Below are 21,998 nucleotides of genomic sequence, written 5' to 3'. Positions count from 1 at the left end.
TGCAGGACCTTGCACTTGGCCTCATTGAACCTCATGAGGTTCACAAGGGCCCACTTCTCAAGCTTGTCCAGGTCCCTCTGGATGGCATCCCGTCCCTCTGGCATATCCACTGCATCACCCAGCTTGGTGTCATCAGCAGAGTTGCTGAGGGCGCACTCAGTGCCACTGTCTATGTCATTGATGAAGATATTAAACAGTACTAGTCCCCGGATAATAAAATGTTTCTCGTATTTTTTATCTAGTTTTCATCTAGGCAATAAAGAATTTTTGTTCTACTTCTTAAGAAGGTGTTGTTTGTATATCTTTGGAACTGAAAAATTTCCTTAATATCCACATCTTTCTCGCCACCCATAATACTTTAAAAGTTTAGAAGATTTTATATTTAAGATCCTTCTAACCTGGCTATGGATACAGCAGGTAGAAAAAGGATTACAGAAATTGTAGCTTTTCTGTTGGAAATAGAAGGAATTGGAGTTAAGTAAGAATTTAAATTTTAATGTGACTTTTGGGTTCAGATCCAGGGAGGGAGAAAATTCTGTATTCTCATACTGTTGCCAGTAGGAATGTTGACAGCTCTGCCTCTGAAAAATGTGTGGTTTTCAAAGCATCTGTGTTAAAAAGGCTGTATTTTCTTGTGACTACCAAATTTTCATACATCTTACTTGTTACACTTGTGAACAGGTGACTTGAAACATAAAAGCTGTCTTCATTCACCAATCTTTTGTATTATTTTTGTACAAAAGCCAAAGTATTTTTTTTGTTACGGAGTTGCTTCATTTAGCTGACTATTTTTACATACAAGGATTGCAATTCCACCATTTTATTGCTTTTCAAAGTGCTTGTTAGTGTTTATTGCTAAATTTATGTTCTTTTGGTTGTTCACTTATGGATTATAATAATTCTAATAATTAGATGATTAGATGAGTTGGATTATTAAAATTCATAATGGTTAACACAGTACAACAGTTTTTCCCAGCAGGTTGTTTGATAACTGAGTTAAGAAAAAAAATCATAGTTTTGTGGGGATTTTTGTTGGGTTGTTTTTTGGGTTTTTTTTTTTTTGATAGAATTGTTGTTCAGTTTCTGGAAACTGTCAAGCCAGCCTTAGTGTTTATTGTGCATTTTATTGTATTTTTCCAGAGCTGCAATGAATAACATTCAGCAATTGATTATGATTTTAAACTCAGCAACTGATAAACCTTCAGATACTCTCATCATGTATTTCAATGTAAGTGACTAGAAGGAAGATTTGTGAAAGATTCTTGGAGTTATCACTCAAATAAAATGTACAGATAGAGATCTGACACATTTGTTTTGGGAACTCCTTTATCAATGACCATTTTTTAAGAAGTACATTTTAATTGGAATGGTTTAAATGTGATTAATCATTTTAGAAAGCACTTCTGTCTAACTAATGTGTACTGGAACCTTGGAAGTTCTCAAATTTTTTTGTTGCTGCACTAAATACTAACGTTTGTTTATGTATGTGTCAGATGGGAAAAGAAGGGGATATAAAAGGGAGCCAAAGAAAAGAAGGAGGATGTACTCACAGAGGATCTTGTGTCCCCGTTGAGCATCTTAAGCATATTTCTAATTTTAAAGACATTAATGTCAGAGGTACTACTCACATATTAGCTGCGTTAGTTGCAGCTAGTTGCATGTAAGACATGAAATTGTAGTTACTGGAAATTGTCGAACATATACGATGATTCTGTGTTTTTAAATACTCCACTTTTATTTATGCTGATGAGCTGATTGAGAGAAGTTACAAAGTGAAGCAGAGCTAATGTGATTAAATCTTTCAAATGCTTTTGAAGTAAAATGTCCTTTCTTTGCCTTTCCTTCCACTGCCCTCCTTCCTGTACTTTATTAGAATTGTACAGTGAATCCTAAGGAGAGTATCCTGAAAAGAGTGGAAAGCCTTGGTCACATCTTCAAAAAGAAATTTGCTGAAGCAGTTGGACAGGGATGTGCTGAAATCGGCTCTCAGGTAACTAGCGTTTTGATTGAGTATTACTTGTTTGAACTCTGGTACTAGCTAACATGAGACCTGACTTACTGATTGTCCTTCTTCAGTGCAGATCAATAATGGTAAAAAGTAATAATACTGTTTTCAACTTGAGAAATAGACATGTATTTTTTTCTAAAGCTCTGTAAAGATGGTATTTAACAAATTATTCTTAATATATAAGGAGCAATACGAACTAGGTGTAAATATGCTGGAAATACTTTCATCAAGAATGGGAAAATTGCTGGGCTAAATACATTTAGTGAAACATGTATTTGCATTCATTAAGGTAACAGCCTAAAATGGCACAAGGTGACTCACTTCCTTACAAAATCAGTAGGCCAGCTGTGCTTTCTACAAGGATTTTGGAAAGCAAATCCAACCAAGTTTGTACTCAACAGTCACCTGTCTGTCAGCACTGGTTTTTGTTCTGTTAGCTGTGAATCAACCTAAACTTGATTAATCTGTCTTCACGTGGTTGCGGTTGGCACAAACCCTTGAGGCTGCTCTGGTAGTATTAGTAAATGGAGCTGGGGACAATGACTTCTTCACGGCGGCTCTTCCAAAACATGGAAGTGTCCTGAGTCATTAAAACATGAGAGTCTGCCTGTTGTAGTCTGTTAAAACTTCTTGTAATATTCTTGAACTTCTTCTGTTTTTTAACAGAGATATAAGCTTGGAGTACGTCTGTATTACAGAGTAATGGAGTCTATGCTAAAGTCGGTAAGTTTAGTACTGGTAGCTTAGTACTGGCATTGCATTTACAAATACTAAGAATATTCACAAGTTTGGTTTGATTTATATATTTCAGGAGGAAGAGCGCCTCTCAGTGCAGAATTTCAGGTACGTGCCCCTAACTTGTTATCAAAGTCTGCTGTTTTAGCGTTAGGACAAGTATTAATAACTTTCTTTTTCCTTAGCAAACTTCTGAATGATAACATCTTCCACACATCTCTTCTGGCATGTGCTGTTGAGGTTGTCATGGCTACATATGGCAGTAAGTTGAATCTAAAGTGCTAAATAGCATTGTTATTTATTGATAATTATTGCCATTTGTTCTAATACATAAAATATAGTAATAGCAAAAAAAAAAAGTGTTCCCAGAAATTTCTGAACTAGCAATAATTCAATAAATACAAAAAGGAAAACGTCCGAAGTGAAAGGATGTAGTACTCTTGATAATACTAGTCCGTCTTCCCTGCAGGAAATGCTTCACAAAGTGATGGTACCAGTGCTGAAACAGACTTGTCTTTCCCATGGATTCTCAATGTATTTGATTTAAAAGCTTTTGACTTCTACAAGGTGATTGAGAGTTTTATTAAAGCGGAGCCAAGCCTAACAAGGGAAATGATAAAGCATCTAGAACGCTGTGAACATCGAATTATGGAGTCTCTTGCTTGGCAATCTGTAAGTAATGCTTGTCCTTGTATAACGTGAACATCTAGAAAAAGGAAATCACACCCAACGCTGTAAAATAAGTTGTGGTCTTGCTGAGATTTATTTCAGCAAAATAAATTACAAGAGCAAACCAAAATTAGTTTTGGCATGTCTTCAGGTCTTGAAAAAAAGGGGTATATCAGAAGAAGTCAACATAGCTCTGCTGATTTATGTGATTATAAGCCAACATCATTTTACTAGTCTGGCATGAATCATAAGGGTAATACCCTTAAATGGTATTTTGGTGCCAAAGACAAGGCAATAAATTCTATGCTTTTATTGGTAAGTTAATTTTTATCCAGTTGCAATTCCCGCCTGGCAATAGGACCTTAGTCCTGTGCATCTGGTATGTTTGTTAATAGTACTTAAAATATTGATTCACATTGTCCTTTGCGCTTCAGTCACTTTGGTATTTTTGGATGCCATTAAAGTAAAATACTGGGAGGTTGGGTTGTTTTTTTTTAGACTGGATCTCAGTAAATCAAACTTTTTTTTTATATTGTGTGTTAACTTATAAACCAAAAATATACTATTAATGCCACAAAACAGGAGACTATAAAGACTGGTAATTTTGACCAGAGAGGCATAAAGCAACCCATCCCATATCTTACAGTTCTGGGAAGTTTAAAAAACATGGGATATGCCATAGCTAATGCGGTAGTTTAATCACGAAGCAAGTTTTGTTTTCAGGGTAATCTGCGTTTGGTTTGTGCATGACTTCAGAGTGAAGAGTTAACAATTTTCTAGTAAGGAGTGTTACTTTACCAGGCTGTGGGGTTATACTGCTCGATTCAAGGAGCATTGTCGTGCCTGGGCAGTGAGAGCCCCATCCGTGATCAGGTTTCTAGCTCAGGAGAAGCATTGCTGGCCTCAGGGTCGTGTGGAAGCAAGTGCTATGCTTCAAGCTGAATCTTGTACCAACCAGCCCTTGCCACTTGATTTTCCTTGCTGACAGAGTCAGTGGGCACATGTGGCTCTGAATACACCCTGTTGGAAAGGCGACCTTTCCACTGGGGGAGCCAGGACTTGTGTATCCAGCTCTACACTCGTCACCACGACACTGTATGTGCTCCAGGATTTCTGGTGTAGTGCTATAGCTGCTCTACCAGAGTGTAAGTTTTTTCCTCTATAATGCTTTTGCATGTTTAGTGTCTTGGGACATTGCTGGATGGATTTCTTTGTGCTTTTGCTGTTCTTCGAATAAGATTACCTGAAAGCACTTGAGGCCAAGAGCCTTTTGCCAGAGCCTACAGAAACAGGGAAAATAAAGCAGTATTTCAAGAGGCAGGCAGTATTTGAAGAAGCTTGCAGGCATATAAAAAGTGCTTATTTGAGAATTGTAACATTCAGAGGACAAAAGGCAAAGGTACAGATAGCCAAGTTTGACTCTCTACAAGCAAAAAGTGGCTCCTGCTACCTTCTGCAAACCAGTTTGAAGTCAGCTTACTGTTCAGCAATAAGCTATATCTACCATTTTCTACCCAGTAATTCAAGCATCATATGCAAATAGTCTGATATGGATTTGGGCTTTCAGACTGGAAAATCTGAAACATTGTGTTTGCAAATAGTTGCAGGCTTTTGGGAAACAAATTACGATGTTGTCAACAAGCACAGGATTATTTCAGGTTGAGTCCTCTGTTAGAATGTATTTTGATGTGTTGAATCTATATTCTTGAGTTGCTAGAGGTGTATGTTTAGTACTGTTTTGAGGTGGCTTATATAGCTGAGCATGATGTCATATGGTGTGGGAGATCCCTTTGGTCAGTTGGGGTCAGCTGTCCCAGCTGTGTTCCCTCCCAACTCCTTGTGCACCCCCAGCCCACTCACAGGTGGGGTGATGTGAGTAGCAGAAAGGGCCTTGGCTCTGTCTAATCACTGCTCAGCAGTAACTGAAACATCCCTGTGTTACCAATGCTGTTTTCAGCACAAATCCGAAACATAGCCCCATACGAGCTACTATGAAGAAAATTAACTCCTTCCCAGCCAAAACCAGCACAGGGCACAGCAGGGTTCCCTCAAAAGCTGAGGGAGGCTGTGGCAGCCAGCTGTGGGCAGCTGGAGCCTGTGCACAGGCACCCTGTGATTCTGCACTGGCCTCCATGGCCTCCTCCAGCTGCCCATAAGGGAAAGGCTGCGAGCTGTAAGCAGCAGACTGCATAGTGGTGGGTCAGGAGATGAGCAGCAGTGAAACATTATCCATGCTAAAATGTCTTGCTGAGTGTCTGGGTCACCGCAGTGAAGGACCTGAGGCCTGTGCGTTGCAAGGCTGCACACAGACACATAAAGCTGTGAGTCCTCTAGTGCAGGAAACCCTCCCGTGCCTCACATCAAAATATTGGCTGGTTTAGTCTGAAAAGTGTAACTTATTAGCAACAGGAGAAAATGCTTCTGTGGCTGACTTGCAAGGCTGTTGAGGTCAGGTGTCCCAGAAAGGTTCAGCTGCTGAATGAAGGAGTGGTTTACCATGTTCTTCTGCAGTTCATTACCTGGATATTGTTCTCCATGTAGTGGTATACAAGGTTTACAAAGTGTCTGCTTAATTAGTAATTCCTTCAAGAAGGAGTAGGCAATTAGAGAAGTGTAGCTCATACCAGTGAATATCTCTTACCACTAAACACCTGATAAAAAGGGAGAGAAAAGCCAGATGACTTCTGCTTAGTCATAAAGAATATCTCACCATATGTGATTGCTTTGGGATCATTTTAAACAAATTGCGTGATAATCCAAATAAGGTGGAATCTTAAGAAGGTTCAAGTTTCCTAATATGGTTAGAGAATGTATTTTTTTTAAAAAAAGTGTTAAAATGAAGAAAAATTAAGGAAAGCATGGAATGAGTAAATCTTATGCAAAAAAATCCTAGCTGGGTAAATATGAATAGAAACATAGGAAAAATACTTATTTACAAATATTTGCATAATGCTGCTCTGATTCCCTCAGTTATTTCCCATGTATTCTTACTTTCCCCCACAGGTAGTACATTTCATTACAAGGCTTGTCTGTTCTTTGAAAAGTCAGGTCTGTAGTTGTCTAGTCTTTCCTCATTCCCCTGACTGCTTTAGGAAGCAGGACGTCAGTATGAGATTTAAAGGGGCTGAGCAATTGAATACAGAATAGCTTGAATTTATTGTAGTTTTACTTGTCACAGAGCTTTTGTGAGGAAAAACGCCTTGCATAATTTCTCTGAAGAAAGAAATCTTAAGTGGATCTGACCTTTATCTGACTTTAGAAGCTGCATTGAATTAATGTGAAGGATTCTGTTTCTTACTGGTATCTGAAGATAATATATCATTCCTTTGCTAGTCATTGTGAATATGTTTATTGCTTTTGCATAGCTGGCTGATTTAGTCATCTGTACTTTAGGAAGAAGATGAAACTATTCTAGGTCATCTTTTCTTTTAACAAAAAAAGCATAGCCAGACAACATAAAGGGTGAAAAAAAGTTGAAGGTTCTTCTCGATAATCTTAATTTTGAAAAGGGCCAAGTGCCCATACTGACTAAATCGTGTGGAAAGTACTTCCTTTTCCTTAAATCTTTATTGAACCCTGATGGGAGAAGCCCCATTTATCCAGTGAGGTTATGATGCTTCCAGGTGCAGATTATGTGGAGATTAGTTTAGAATATGTTAATAATGCTGCATAATTGTTATCAGCAAAATAGTAATATACCATACAATATTATTTCTTTACTGTAGAACATTTGAGCTTCATTTCACTACAGTATTTTGGGCACTATTTTATTTTTGTAACTTTAGGGGGAACTGAAATTACTTTATACTCAAAAAGAAAGGTGCCTAGAGCCATTGCTTCATTTTTAACTTATTTATAAAACATGATTTAAACCCTGGCATAGTTAAAATCTGTTTCCTGTGAAAGGGATAGCTTGTTACCTGCCAGCTTGAGAGTTCATGCTCAGCTTTTTCCATAATTCTGTCAAATTGATCTCTTTTGTGGCCAGCCAAAAAAGTAATTGTTTTGAATATCTCAGATGAATGCTGTGTGAACAAATTCCAGAGTCTCTGAATTTCCCTTGGAGAAAGCTCTGTCAACTGCCATGTCACATATTTGACTAAAGTGTCGCTGCTTGGTGCTGTGCTTTAGGAAGAAACAAGGAAGAGCAGGTTTTCAGTGCAAGCAAATCAAATATGAAGTCTTATCAATTTTTGCTGTCTATTTTAAAAGTGAAATATATATATATAATACCTGAAATGCATTTGTTTCTGGAAACAGTATGACTTAGGTTTGGGGTTTTTTTGGCTGTGTCATTCAAGAAAGTACACACCTATGGAGTTGGAGCATCCATCTTTGTACCTGTATCTGCAAAGCAATGCAGTTGTATTTCCCTGCCTCTCAGCTTGCAGTCTGCTCATAAGCTGTGAATGGGGAGGAACAAGCAAGGTGTTAGATTTGTTTCATAGTGCTGCTTAGAGAATGCGCTTCCTGCAAATGCCTTTTCACATGTACAGTAGCTGAAGAGTGTGGAGTGTACACATGTTCCACATCATCACATTTGTCATACTTAAAATAGTATGGGTCATGCTACAAAATACTTCTTCTGCAAGCCAGCCTTTGGTGGGCCAGAGATGAGATGTGTGAAGCCCTTCTGCTCCGTCAAGCTTCAGCCGCCCAGGACTGGGGTAGTGAAAGGGTCTTGTTCTGTTCTGGAGTTGCAGACCAGCCGCAACCTTGTCCAGAGATAAGGTAATTCATGCCAGCCCAGTAAGGTGGGTTAGAGAAAGAAGCACAGCCACGCCTTCCTGGTTAGCTCTACAAAGGGTAAAATGTTCTGTTGTTAAGTCATCCACATGAGTCCAGGGGGTATTCCTTGTAGGACTGCAGTTGTAAAAACTTAGGTGGTAGCTTTTGCTGTTAAAAGGGATGAGGAGCAGCTGCGTTGCCTTCTACAGCGCTGCAACAGCCCAGAACAGAATGGGAAGGTGCACTGTGGCAGGCTGAAGGAGTTCATTTGCAGTCTGATTTGGTCTGCTAGCTTCAGCTGGTTTTTTGGTATTTGTTTATGTGTGAGAGACAAACAGCTGTTGAACCAAAGCAGTGCCTTGCTCTACAGCTGTTGACACCCTAGCCTTCTTTGGCTGTATTGCTCTTTAACGCTTGCTGTCCTCCTTGGTGTTCGTGTTTTTCAAAGGAAGAAGGAGCACCAGCATTAGTATGTGTTGTGATTTGTTGTTGTAATGTGGTTTGGAGTTTTAATAACTAATGCAAGATAAAGATGGCTTTACAAGGTTACTACTCTTAATGGTTAAAATATGAACAGAAGTAGGCAAGCATGCTTTGCTTTATTTATAACTTCTTCCATGTAGCATTGCCTAAACTGTGCTCCATAGTGCTTCTCCTTTATCAGCTGCTGCTTCTTTGTGGTTTCTGTGTCAATTAAACATTTGCAATGAAATCTACAGTACTGTTTTATCACGTAGCGTTCATTTAACATAACTCTGTGTTTGCAATAAATATTTGTCAACTATGTGGTTAATGTTTATGCTCAGATACCTCATCCCACACCAAAGACTTCTGCTGGTTTAAAATTATACAGCTCATTGTGGCAGAAATGCCTTCCTTAGGAAAACCGTGTATTCCCAAAGAATATATTTTATTGCATTAATATGACAAACTCACTGAGCTGGAATAACAGCAGACCTTCTTTGATCGTGTGGTAGGGAGAAAAATACTAAATAGGTATGTTTAAGATTTGCTTAAAAAGCGTTAGACAAATCCAGGTGAGGGTAAAACTGTAAGAAGTTACAGATAAGCAAGTACTGCTTAGTACTTTGATATAGTACAAGCTTAACTATGCAGCCTCCTAGTCTCTGATTGTACAAGGACACAGTTATTGTGGAGCTCACCATACTTGAGTGTTTAGTGCCAGTTTCCTTGGATGCAGTGTACCATTTCAAATTAGGTTTCTGTGCCCCTTGTAAAGAGGAATTGAGCATCTAGCAATGGGAATTAGTATATTTTCTTGTGGTATGTATCCTTCTCAGTAATGTTTTCTATTAGGTTTATTACCTCTTCTGGAGGTACATGTCTACATGAAGCTTGAAGTCCTCTTTGATTTCGACATCTTAAGTAATTTTAAAGCTGGAAGAAGTAGGAGTGGTCATATTGTCAACATTTTTACAATAGGTTATTGGATAAATCGTTTACTGTTGTATTAGAAGAATGACTCTAAAACCTTGTTGAAAAGCAACCAGGTAAGGCTAGGCAGCAAGGACTGGGTATTGGGGCTGCATCTGTGCTACGGGCCTCAAAGGGACAATAGTTCAGGCTTGAGTATTGCTCCACAGTCATCGGTGGTGTTGCGCCAGTAACATGTTCCCTGGCATGTTTTGGCATTTGTCCACACTCCTGGACAATGCCTAGGCAAGATTTGGGGCGTGATGCAGCTCAGGGACTATTTTCGACTGCTGGTGTGGATTGGAAGTGGAGAAAGTTTAGCTGCGTGGGTGCAAGCTGTGCTTTGCCACTTGCCCTGAAGGCCTTAGGACAGGCCGTGGCTCGTTGTGTTACTGACTGCAGACGTAGTCATGGGTTCAACCACGAGTGACTTCAGCGCTGGCAAATGAGTCACACGTTCCCTTACTGTCTCTCCTCTAGGCTCCAGGAGTTATACGTGTTTCTGCACAGCCGCCATTTTCTCTTAGAAAAGCTAATCTATGTCAGACATACTCCCTTCATGCCTCTAAATTTTGCCTTTCCTTAGATATAGGAATACCTAATTTGTGAATGAGGGACAGCTTTAGGCACAAAAAAATGCTTGGCGTATCCAGAATGACAACATTTGCAAGCCCGCCCACTGGCAGGATATGAACCACCTAGGGAGCTACACTGGTATAAAGACAGGCACCTCAGGAATTGCAGGCGTGAGATTGCTCTTGCAGACATCACCCATCTCCTGTGATCTTCTGGGTTTTAGGCACCTAGTATCCTGTCTCAGCATGGAGGTTGCTGTGGGAAATGTGGAATTTTCTAGGATTTTTCCTAAAGGGAGAAAAGCGTGCTAAGGGTCACCCAACTACACCATTTCATGTACTTGCCATGCTGCTTTCAAAAAGTTATGTTAGGAGGGTGCAGCTTTAACTTTAAAGAAGGAACTGAGAATTGATTTGAGGTTTTCTGTCTGTACATACTAAATATATTTCTGCTTACCTCATGAGTGTGTGCCAGAAGTGTGCGTGATGAGAGAGAGAGAGGTCGCTGCCACCACTGATGCTTGGTGTAATAGGGCTAAAGGATCATACTCGTTCTGCTGCATGTGCCTAATTGGTTTTCTAAGGTATTAATTAGCTCTGACACTTCAGTTGTCACAGCTGTGGCTGGAGCCTTCTATGATTTTGCCTTTACCATACAAAGCACATTCTTAGAAGTCCGTAAGATGGTTACTTTTGGGGTATTTGTGAATATACCATAGAATATCATATAAATATATATAATATCTGTATGCTCTTTTAGTTTGAGCATATATATACACACAGAATTTAAAAATGCGTAAATAAAATATGCAAGAGTGTTTCTCCCATGCCCTTCTGGTACTTCTGATGAGTTTTCTTGTATAGGAATTGTGCTGTGTTTTTTGAGGCTTGAAACTTTTATCTGCCTTAACAGCTGAAGGAAAACTGAAAAAACAGGAAGAATACCAAGTGATAGTCTTCACTGTCTGCACCATCACTTAGAAAATCTTCCCTGCCACTCCTATTTATTGTGAAGATTACTCAAGCTGTTATTCATGCTTGGGTGTTACCATCAGCAAATCCTCTAGGCTACTGGAAGAGAAACCAGAACACTTAAAGCTGAGGTCCTGTGTTTCCTGCTTTTGTCTGTGTTGGCCATGTGTTTGCTTCTTGGTAGGCACTCACTAAGTGTATGAAACACTCACCAGGGTTGTAAGATACTGGTTACGTTAGCACTGTATTAGTTGATTTATCTGTTGCGGGTATACTAAGTTGGCCCAACCCTTAAGATGCTATTTTGATTCAAGTACAAACACGACCAAAGGGATTACCTAAGACACAGCAACTATGCGGAGTTTTAATTCTGTGAAATTTGGATGCCATTCTTGATGAAGGATTTAAGTTTTTCTCTAGTTCATCTACTGCTTTCAAATATAGAGTTTCTCTTATTATGGGGTATGAGTCCTACATTATTAGACTTCTATAACTTGGGTATTTAGGTTCCCTCTATACTTGAGACAGAGCTACACTTCCAGAAAGCAATTTGTTGTATTTATCTTAAACAGATATTTTACAATGGGATTATTCACTTTTGAAGGTACCTCTCTCCACTGACTGTAGAGAGCATCTGTCCCAATGACAAACCTAAACTAGATGTATAATGTTTGTCTGTAAGTTTAGTAGAAGTGAATCATACACTTCATGTTAGTTTCCATAACTACATTTCCCCCTTCCTTTCAGCATTAAGGGGACGTTAGCAAGAGGTAGTTGTTTAATTATGCCTCATTTTGCTTTAGGTGGCTACTTGCGCTATGTATCTCACCTATAGTCAGTGTTGTGGTTTCTGTTCATGCGAAGGTCTTGCACTGTTACCAGTGCGGCTACAGAAGCAGATGCTGTGTCATGATCTCACTGGCTATAGATTTACAGCTGTAATGGGTAGCTGTGTTTTATAGCCTGTGCTCAGTGGAGCCTGCAGCTCTGTCGGTGCAGTGTAGAGCTATCTTGCCTGTGTCTACACTGATCCCAAATACAGAGTTAGTCACAGAGGTAAGACAGGTAACATGACATACTTTTTTTAGTCTTTTTTTCCCTTAAGGTTGCCTGGATCGTTAATAACATTTTAACAAAAAATAGTGAAATATTTTTCTGGAAATCCTTCCTTTTCAAATTTTTGTAATATTGTCCAATATTTTGGTGGTCATACCATGGCTGTAGGACTTTCATTTTAGTCCTGCTTCATTTCTAGGTAGTTTGAATTTCAGCTTTTCGTCCTGCAGCATTACAATATCTACATTGCAGATGCTTTGTAGGAATGTTTAAAGGTTGCCCACGAGGAAAAAATATATTAGAATGCAGGGAGAGATACTTGCAGTTCTTTAATTTTGTGAAATCTTGCTGCACTGGGGCAAATTTGATGTGACTGTCTCCTTACGGGTTAAATTCTGCGACCATATCCCTGCTGCTTCTTCCTTGGATGGAATTATGCTCTTTAACTTTGTAGTTTTGTGAATCCTTGTCTGAACCACAGTCCTGAATAACTGCCACAAGCTTTCATTGCTCTTTCTATCATTATTGCTGTGTTATTTGAGCCATTCCGTGGTTAACTTTTCTAGGGAACACAGAATTAGCTTCTATTAGGAAGCAAAGTAGGTGCCAAACAGACAGTCTAATGTAGAGGTATTTTCCCAGCTATATGCTCGGTTTTCAAGCTCTTAAGGAGATAACAGTATCTTGTCAAACTCAGACTGACAAATTATATGTCATTGGAAGTGGGGTTTTGCCTCTCTGCTTGCTGCATTTTCTTTAAGTTATTGTAGCCCTAAATGCCTGGGTTTCATTGTTTTGGGGTGGTTGTTTTTTGTAGGCCAAATAAGTGCTTTTGTCCCTGCTTTTATACTGTATAAATGTGTAGTATTTCAATTATATGTTTGTATCACAGTAATTTTCCAGTAATAAAAGGTCCGTGTCAGGGCTGAGGATCGCCCTGTTTGTAGCTGTTGAGTAGGCATAAGCGTTCACCACCCTCCAGACAGGTAATCCCTCTAGGTTTTGTTGGAGCTCTTCATTTGAGTTGGGTTTGCTTGTCAGAATGGGTTAGGTGCAGGCTGGTAGGTGCCTGTGGTACAGCTGAGCACTGTGCCACTAACGTCAGGACTTGTGCGGGTGGTGTTCTGAACCCCTGAGCAGAGACTTCAGGCTTACCCAGTTAGGCTGTACCTAGTCTGAACTTGGCTTTGGTAAGTACCTGAACTGTCATCACCCTGTCCTTCCAGTTCAGGAGTTAGCCTGCCCAGAACAGAGCCTGTGCTTGGCATTTGGCGTGCTCTATCTGTGCCTGTTGCACCTTCAGCAGCTCAGAGGAACTCACAGATCTTATCTGGATGGAAATAGCTGCTGCTTTGTTGTTTTGGGTTTTTTTTTTTGCGTTTACCCACCCTCAGGAGCTTTTGTGTGAACATGCAGTATATGTGGTAGTTTCTTTCACACCTAAAAAGTGTTAAAAAACTTAAGTAAACAAGTAGATCAAGAGTTTATGGATTTTGTTTCATTAATGAAAGATATTTTTGTTAGGGCTGAAAAGGCAGATATTTTGGTGCTTGCTTCACCATCTGTATTCTCGGGTTTTTGCCATGTTTTGCTATGTACTTAACAAATTTCTCCATTAAGATATATCTGCAATGCTATGGGTACTTTTTTCGTTACTTCATAAAAGCATCAAAGTTTTATTGTAGATGCTTCCAACTTCAGTCAAGTGTAGTTCTTCATGCTGTGATGAATGGTGGATTTTTTGTAATTCAATGTCACTCCTTAGTAATCAAGAGTGTCTTCAATTTTTCTTACATTAATAATTGCTTTTAGAAAGTGCTTACCAGGACAAACTTCCAAAAATTAGTATATCTGATGTTGCATAACTTTACAGAAGGGTGAAGACTTGCAACTAATGTGTACAATTGACTTCCTTTCATAAAGCAGCAATTTTTGCAGAATTTGTCTGAAAAGCAGAAGGGTTAACATAGCCACAGTTGTTTTCATGTGAGAGAGACTGATAATTCCCAAGATAATGGCATTAATTTTGTGTGCCTCCTGTTACTAACATTGTTATTTAAGATTTTTTTTTCTTTAAGGCAGCAACTCACTGTTTAAAAAAAAGGTGGAGTTAGGGCAAATCGTAAATCTATGTGTGTGGAAAAGTATTCTTTTATCTCTTCATAAAAAGATAGGAACTACTTGTTAGAGGCCTTCCTTTGTCATTGCTTGTGGTTTGATTCTCATGTTTAAACTGTAGAAAACATATCCCTTCTTAGTGCAGGACAGCCTTTAGTTTTTATATGACTAGAGTGGACTGACTGCTTCTTAAATAGAGCAGATAATTCTAAATCTGAATTTTCAGTTCTGGAATTTTTAGTTTTCCAACAAAATTGTAGATTTTTATAGAAGACCGAATGATGTGTGCAGGGTTCTTTTGTTTGTTTTAATCTTGTGATAAGTTCAGTTTTCTTACAGGAAAAACTAGGCTTACTTTATAAGCAGTTGTATAACAGGAACTGGATGAGGAGGGGAAATGTGAAAGGCTTCAATGTCAAAGCACAATTAGAGGATTAGAACAAACTTCTTTATCTGACTTCTTGCAGAAGCATTAGACTGCGAGTGTGGCTTTCTGAATTTGCATTCATCTTAAATGAGCTCTATTGAGTATGTTCTGAAAACATGCTAATTCAGTGATTGTCAGTAGTATTTACACATTTTTTTCAGCACTCTGATAACTGGATAACAAATACAGTCCAGGCATTTACAGCTTCTAGATTTAGAATCATTCTGATTTACATTTTGCCTTAGCTTTTGAAATGTATCCTCTTTCATTTTGTCAGTGATGCTCAAATGCCAGTAACCCTGAGGTATAAATGATAATAGTCTAGTAAAAAAGGGAACTCATCAGGATTTACAGGTCTGCCCAGGTTCAAGAACCTTATAATATTACATTTACTGCTGGAAAAATATGAACAAATTGCTATTCATTGATAAAACTCCTAGAACATAACTTGAAAGAATAAATAGTGCTAGAGGATACTATGCTCAAGTGGGATCTAAAAATTATCAGTCTCAGAATGAACCTCACTGGGTTCACTGTAATTTTAGCTGAGTTCTTTATGTAATTCTGAAAATCTCGTCTTTGGCGATGGTGCTGGTTGAAATTATGAAAGAAAATCACTTTCATTTTTGCAAGAAATGATGGAAGACTGTATAATCAGGAGTGATACAGGAAGGCTGAATGGCAATCATGGGCTGCTTGCCTCTTCCCAAAGAAACAAGCCAGCAGTAATGAAACTAGTGGATTCTAAACAAAAGGAGGTTTGTTTTTTTTTTAGTTTTGCTCCCCCTCCACACACACACACAATGTGAATGTTTTACTGCAGAATGCTGTGGATGTTCAAAAGTTTACATGAGTTCAAAGGGAGACAGGACAAGCTCACAGAAGAAGAATTTTTGATGTTGCTGAACAAAAACACATCTGACCCAGAAAGTCCTGAGATAAAACTGGTGAAGTGGGACAGCACTTGGGAGAGAGAAAGCCTTGTATGCCTCTCCTACTGTTATCTTCTTCCCCAGGCATCCAGCCTTGGCCACTGTTGGAGGCAGGATTATAGATTAGCTGAATGTTTGGGATCTGACCCAGTATGGCCATTCGTATCATCTACCTGATCTCGCGAGCTGTTTTTCAATCTTTGCATTTCTATGACTGAGGTTACTTTCTTAAGAAATAAAAGTTTGGAGGTTGATTCCAGTTAAGGTTTTCTTACCTGCCTGAAGTATCTATCACCTGTGTGGGTTTTTTAAGCACTTTCAGATGAAATAAGACATATTGCACTTGGTATCGGTATTTCTTTAAATATCAAAGACATGTATACTGAGTGAAACAAATTTTGACTTGCATTCTGTTCCTGAGAAAGCCAGAAATTAAAATTTCAAGCTGAACATAAAAAGCATAAAATGAGAAGTCTCTTGCTTTTAAAGTAATAGTATGTTGAGGTAAATCGAAGGTGTTGATAGAAAGTTTGTTTCTTTTTCCTTGTCTTTTGAAACTGCTGGTTAGTTATTTACTTGCCAGTGGCTGCCTACCTTGGTTTAGAACAAAAAAAATGCTTAAAATCAACTAAATTTACACTGTTTTTATTTTTATGGTAAGGGTGCGGTATCTGCACTCTGAAGGTGAAGCAACCAGACTACGAAGGACAAATTTGTAAGTTTTGATCCAAAAACTACCCCCCTAACCCCCTCTTACAGGCATATGAGTAAAAATAAAGTACTTTTAGGAAGTACTGGGTGCAACACATTCAGATGCTCAGGAGCTCCGACAATATAAGCCTTTTTTATTTGGGATGCATAGGTAGGCATGACTTAGGAACATAACTCCTCATCTAGATTTAAATTTCGGCATAAGCTCTTACCAGAGGGACAGAAGAGTTGGTATCAAAGGCAGGAGGGAAGGAGTGCAGCTATTCAGGAATGTACCCATGAAAACATTACTCCATCCGCAGCTCTCCAGGATAATCTTGTTGCAGAACCAGAAAAGGTGGAGAAAACCTCATCCAGTCCTGAATAGCTGGTAGCTTGGCTTTATAACAACTTTTGTGGGAGGTACAGGTTCACTCCCCCTCTCCTGAATCAGTCAGATCAGGAATTTCTCAAGTAATGGTCACATTCTTTAAATTTCAGATGTTGCTTTTTTGACTGTGGTGTTCTTCGTTGTTTGGGTTCTGTGCCCCCCATGGAAAGAGTGAAGTATTTTTAATATTAAAAACCATGAAGCTTCCTCAAACAGTTTTGAGATATCAAGCTGGAAAGCTATTGTGTTGCACTGTGCTGTTGCAAAAAGCAGAAGCTACTGCCCTGGAGAGTGAGAGGAAGGCAGTAAGAGTTTCTCTTCATGCTTCTCCGGGCTCTTTGAGCTAAGATATGAAGGAAAGTCTGGTTTAAAGGCGAGTTCCCATACATGCAGCTTTATCTGCTTGTTCTGCTTTTAAGTCAGCGATTTTCCCCCCCCTACCTCCAGTTTCGTAATCTTAGAAAGAGTAGCTTCTCTTTAACCAGGGTGAGGCTCCGGGGTGCTGGCTGCTGTAATGCAGAGACATTGCTGAACAAGTTGTCACTCAACCGAGTAGCAGCTTTGCCAAGCTCCAGGAGAGCAGTAGCCTGAAAACGTACCCCAGCAGTGACATTAAGGGCTTTAGTCTCAAAGTATTTGGGGGGAGTCTAGTATTAAACAGGCTCTTTAGAGAGTGATGCATTGAGACATTAGAGATGCATATCTGGCTTTTGAACTTTGGATTTGTCAGTGGCGTACGGAAAATGTACAGAATTTCTACTCATGCTGGGGGTTTTGTGCATTTTTCTGAAGTTGGTTATGAGTCAGAAGAGTTTAGGATTCCCAACTAAGATAACTGCCTATTTTCAGGTGTTATGCAGACATCTATGCAGTCTTCGTAGCTTAAGCTCATACTATTTGAATTTTCCTTTAATAAGTTGTGTGGATAAAGATTTAAAATGCTGTTAAATTTAAAATTCAATTGGCATTAGTTTCTAGCAGTCTTTGAGTAACTGAGTTTTCCAGCAGTAGTAGGCAATGTACAGTTGATTTATAACAGTTAAGAAAAAGCCTCGCAAAGGGAAGTAAACTTAATCAGATAACATATCATATACTCTGACAGCTCAATATGTGTTTTCTCCAACATTGATTCGTGCTTCCATATTCTGCCCTAAAGTAAAAATGCCTCAGTGCTGTATCTGTGTTGCAACTGACTGCCCTAAATCTAAAGCACAGATTCATGTTACCATAGTTCTTATTCTTGACTCCTTTGTTTTGGGGAGAAAAAAACAACACTTACTGCTTACTTTTACCTTTTAAATATTTGTTTATTTTTACAGCAATGTTAAATTAGTTTTGAGGAAAATGTACACAGTGTTCTAATAGCTGGGAAACATACATAGCAGGATGTTTTAAATACTTTTGTCTATATAGTTCTGTTTGTAACAGTAATATATGGAGTTTTCTCCTTTTACATGTCTTTGACTTTTTGAAGGGTCTTGATTAATTTTGCCAGCACATAGCCCCAAGTAATTAAATTTTGTACTTTATAAAGTTTGCAAGAAAATAGCATATGAAAGTTTAAATGCTCATATTAAAAATATTTCTAGGACACAAGGAGTGAGGAAGTAACACTCTAAAAATCACCATGTCTTGAATTTTTGATGGGGCTCCAAATAATTTCCCAAAGAAATATTTGAGTTGATGCACATGCTCGGTTCTAGTTAGCAAGTTAGCAAAGGATGTGTTTTTCTAAGAAACTAATAATTTGAGATTGAATTACCTTATTTGGAGGATGTTACTGTGCTTAAAAGTGTTGTGTTGAAGAACTACTCACAAAAGAATTTAATAAAGTGGTACTGTACCTAAAGCACTAACTTCAGTCATCAGAGGTTATTTTGTTACAATTACGTAGACATCTGAGACAGAGGTGAGAAGAAAAACCAGTTTGTCTGAGTTGTTTCCAGATGCCCTAAACTACTAGAAGATTTAATTGCTTTATGAGGCCTGGCTTGTGGAGAAAGCATATATTTTATCAGGTAAACCTGGGAGAAACTAAGTTCTTTTAGCCCATTGATCAAAGCCTCCTATGAATGTAATGGTCCCTAAGAAGGAAGCTGCAGGGAGAAAGACAGAAGGGAGGAGTAAGATAGAGAAGAGGAAGCTCCGGAGCAGGCACAATAGTGAAGTGATATGATCAGTATGATGCTGTTTTCCTCAGCAGCTGAATCCTGCAGTGTAAACCAGGTGGTTTTACCCCCATCCTCAGTAACTTGGAAACCGGTATCATTATTAAAAATAAGCAATTGTTTTAACTTCAGGAAAAAACCCACCTACTTTTACATTTGTGTTTGACTTGACAGAGAGTCTTTGGACTTTGGTTAACCTAATCTGGTACCAAAAGTTCCTTTCTAACATAAAACCTGTCAGAGCAGACGTTTGACATAAATTCTTAAAATACTTTTTCTGTGTACTATTATGCTTATTGCTTTTACAGTCTTATCGTAAACTTTTCTGGTGTGAAGGAAGCGTAACATTACATATCAGAATATACTTCCACAGCTGAAGAAATGTGCAGGCTTCTAATTCCAGTTTAGTCCTGGTAGTCTTTTAACGCAGTTTATATTGTAGAGTCACTGTCAAATATTTTTGTTTTTATGGTCTGAAGGCTGTGTTGAATGAAGCTTTCAGAAACTGGCCTTTCGGAGAATCTGATGTCCCGTGGTCTAGTGGACCGGTTCTTTTTTATCGAATTTTGAATTGTATCCGAGGTAAAGTAGTAGACTATAGGGTCAAAACAGCAGTTTGAAACGGCGATGCACAGAGTGACAGGGTACATTGTCCTGACTGCAGTTACGACTGAACAATTAATCCAGGTCTGTGTTCTCATAAGGGAGTAAAGTATTAAGGTAATGTTATAAGGCACAAAGCAGAAGCAGAATATCACCAAATGGACAAAAATCATTTTGAGTACCTTTTTCTTGCTTAATTTATTCCGACTTAATGTAAGTGGTTTATTCAAAGTCCGTAGGACCATAGTAGAGCAGGTCACATTCAAGATGAGCGGAATAAAAAACCCAACTATTTCAATGAAGATAACAATCCGGGATAGGTAGGTTTTCCACGTGTCCTCCGAAAAGTTTTCAAAACATGTTCTTTGTTCAGTATTATTACGGCGGTTTGTAGACTGGAAAAAGCTTGCTGGTGTGCTGCCTGCTAACACGGTTATCCATACTGCAGCGCAGACAATTTTTGCGTTCCTTTTGGTTCGGAGAGTCTTAGATCGAAAGGGGTGTACTATAGCTAAAAAGCGATCTACGCTTATGCAAGTCAGAAATAAAATGCTCCCATACATATTTGTATAGAAGAGGGTGACAGAAATCTTGCAAAGAATGTCTCCAAACGGCCAGTTTCTCGCTACAAAGTAGTAAATCCTGAAGGGTAATGTAAACACAAAAAGAAGATCCGATATTGCTAAATTAAGCATGTAAGTTGTAGTCTCGTTTCGCACTTTTAATGTGCAAGTAAAAATGTAGATAGCAACACAGTTTGCTATGAGGCCAAGAACAAACACCATACTAAAGATACACCCATATAAAGTATATTTAAAGGAGTCCTCACTGGAACAATTAGAGCTTACCATGGTATATTTAAAATTCCTGTGATTTGGAGGTTTCTCTGGTACTTTTAGTGCAAGTTTTTTTTTTTTTTTTTAGATTCCAGCCGAACTTGTAGATATGTTTGAACTGTGTGCTTTGGGAAGGTTGTTGCACTGTGAAGCTTCAGAGAGGAAACACAAGTGCTGTGGCAGGGGAGTACATCTCCAGCAGCGATCACCAGCAGGAGGTCGCTCTTCTCTTCCAAGTGCTATTTGTAAATCACATAGCCAGCCTTCGAAAGTCAAAAACCCACATCATTTGTGGCGGATGAGGTCGTCCCAAAGCTTGCTTAGTTCCATTTTCCCCCTCAATTCGATGAAGCCGCTGTAGAACTTTCTGCCTTATTCTTGGCTGCGGATCGCGATGGCGAAGCCTCGTCCATCCACGTTCACTGGGAACGTACGCTTTAGGAAACGATCTCCTGGGCGCCGCGAAGTGTCTCAGCGCTTGCGTTTCTCCCTCAGCCTTCTTTCTGTACGACGAGCTGTTCGGCCTCTCTCTCCCAGCGCTGGCTGGCTGGCCCCACGGGCGGGCGGGAGGGAGGGAAGCAAGCTGCTGGCGAGGGCAGAAACCAAATTCCAGAGCGTGTTTGTTCCTGCAGAGCACGGCCCTGGCGTCCTCAGCCTCTCGCCAGCCCGGCTCCTTCTGGAGCGGAGAGAAAAGGGCTCAGGCGGTTTGTAGCGTGACATCACAGGAAGAAGAGGACGGGCTCGCTGAAGAATGGTTTCAATTCGGTTTGTTTGCCTTCCCCTAATCTGATAATGTGTCTGCTGGGACTGTACCTTGCAGGCGTGCAAATGGTCACCAGCAAAGTGCTGCTGCTGCAGCTGCAGCCTCCTGTTAACTCTTTCCGTACTCCCTGAAAGGTCCTTTGTCCCTGTCACTGGGAGTCCAAAAGCTTCATCACAGAAGCTTTTTCTTGAGTTATGAGGAGACTTTTCAGTGCTTGAATAACTCGTGCACCTTAAAATTCCTGTTTTTCTTTGGTGATAGTAGTAATTGTGGGATTTTTGTGTTTTATGTAGGATTGAACTAGCGTTATGTTTTTCAATAGATATCTTTGCTTCTGGTAGATAACACCTTAATCACCAGAAATCAGCTGAGTAGCTCTATCTTGATTCCCTCAGTAGACCAGTACAAACCTCAGGAGGGACAAGGTAATGCTGATAGGCAATTAAAGAATTTGACCAAATAATTACTGAAAAAGAGAGGCAGAAGGATTATGAACCTGTGGGTTGCTCTTGGATGTTCCCAGGACTGAGGTATGTTGCAGTGGGAGGAGAAATTTTTAACTTTTTCTGTATTAGAAAGTATATCCCAAGCTCTATTTCTAATTAGAAAGATGGTTCTTCTTACAAAAAAAATAGGCTTCAATTTTTTTAAATTTGTTTTTGGACAGAAAGCATTTTGTTCAATATGTCAGCACAGAATTACAAAATAAATGCTGTGCTATGCGATTGTTTCTGATAATTTAAAGGGGGCCTCTTATCACACATGCACAAAATACGCCCATTAGTCAGTGATTAATGAAATGAAAACATGCTGTAACTAATTAAATTGTGAAGTAAATACAAAAAACCCCAGCTCTTACTGCCTTTAGGGGCAGATATGAGATAAATCTCAGT

At 39.2% G+C, this 21,998-nt stretch overlaps 2 protein-coding genes across 2 annotated transcripts in view; one reads left to right on the top strand and one right to left on the bottom strand.

Annotated features, from left to right (window-relative positions):
* Positions 1–21,998, top strand: part of RB1 (RB transcriptional corepressor 1) — an 84,220-nt gene that overhangs the window by 29,545 nt on the left and 32,677 nt on the right. The window contains exons 12-17 of the mRNA XM_086476511.1: positions 1,141–1,228; positions 1,874–1,990; positions 2,675–2,731; positions 2,820–2,851; positions 2,929–3,005; positions 3,213–3,415. Coding sequence (XP_086332637.1) covers positions 1,141–1,228; positions 1,874–1,990; positions 2,675–2,731; positions 2,820–2,851; positions 2,929–3,005; positions 3,213–3,415 — 574 coding nt within the window. The remainder of the gene's footprint in view (positions 1–1,140; positions 1,229–1,873; positions 1,991–2,674; positions 2,732–2,819; positions 2,852–2,928; positions 3,006–3,212; positions 3,416–21,998) is intronic.
* Positions 19,130–20,565, bottom strand: LPAR6 (lysophosphatidic acid receptor 6). The gene has a single exon (XM_009946812.2). It carries the CDS (start codon positions 20,355–20,357, stop codon positions 19,335–19,337), a length of 1,023 nt encoding a protein of 340 aa, XP_009945114.1. The 5' UTR covers positions 20,358–20,565; the 3' UTR covers positions 19,130–19,334.

The sequence above is a fragment of the Leptosomus discolor genome, chromosome 1 (assembly GCF_034619465.1).
Source record: "Leptosomus discolor isolate bLepDis1 chromosome 1, bLepDis1.hap2, whole genome shotgun sequence".
In the NCBI taxonomy this organism is placed as follows: Eukaryota; Metazoa; Chordata; class Aves; order Leptosomiformes; family Leptosomidae; genus Leptosomus; species Leptosomus discolor.
This window is presented reverse-complemented; position numbering and strand designations above follow the sequence as displayed.

What these genes read in the sequence shown, in the direction of transcription:
- LPAR6 (XM_009946812.2), bottom strand. Translation starts at nt 20,357, where the DNA reads ATGGTAAGCTCTAATTGTTCCAGTGAGGACTCCTTTAAATATACTTTA.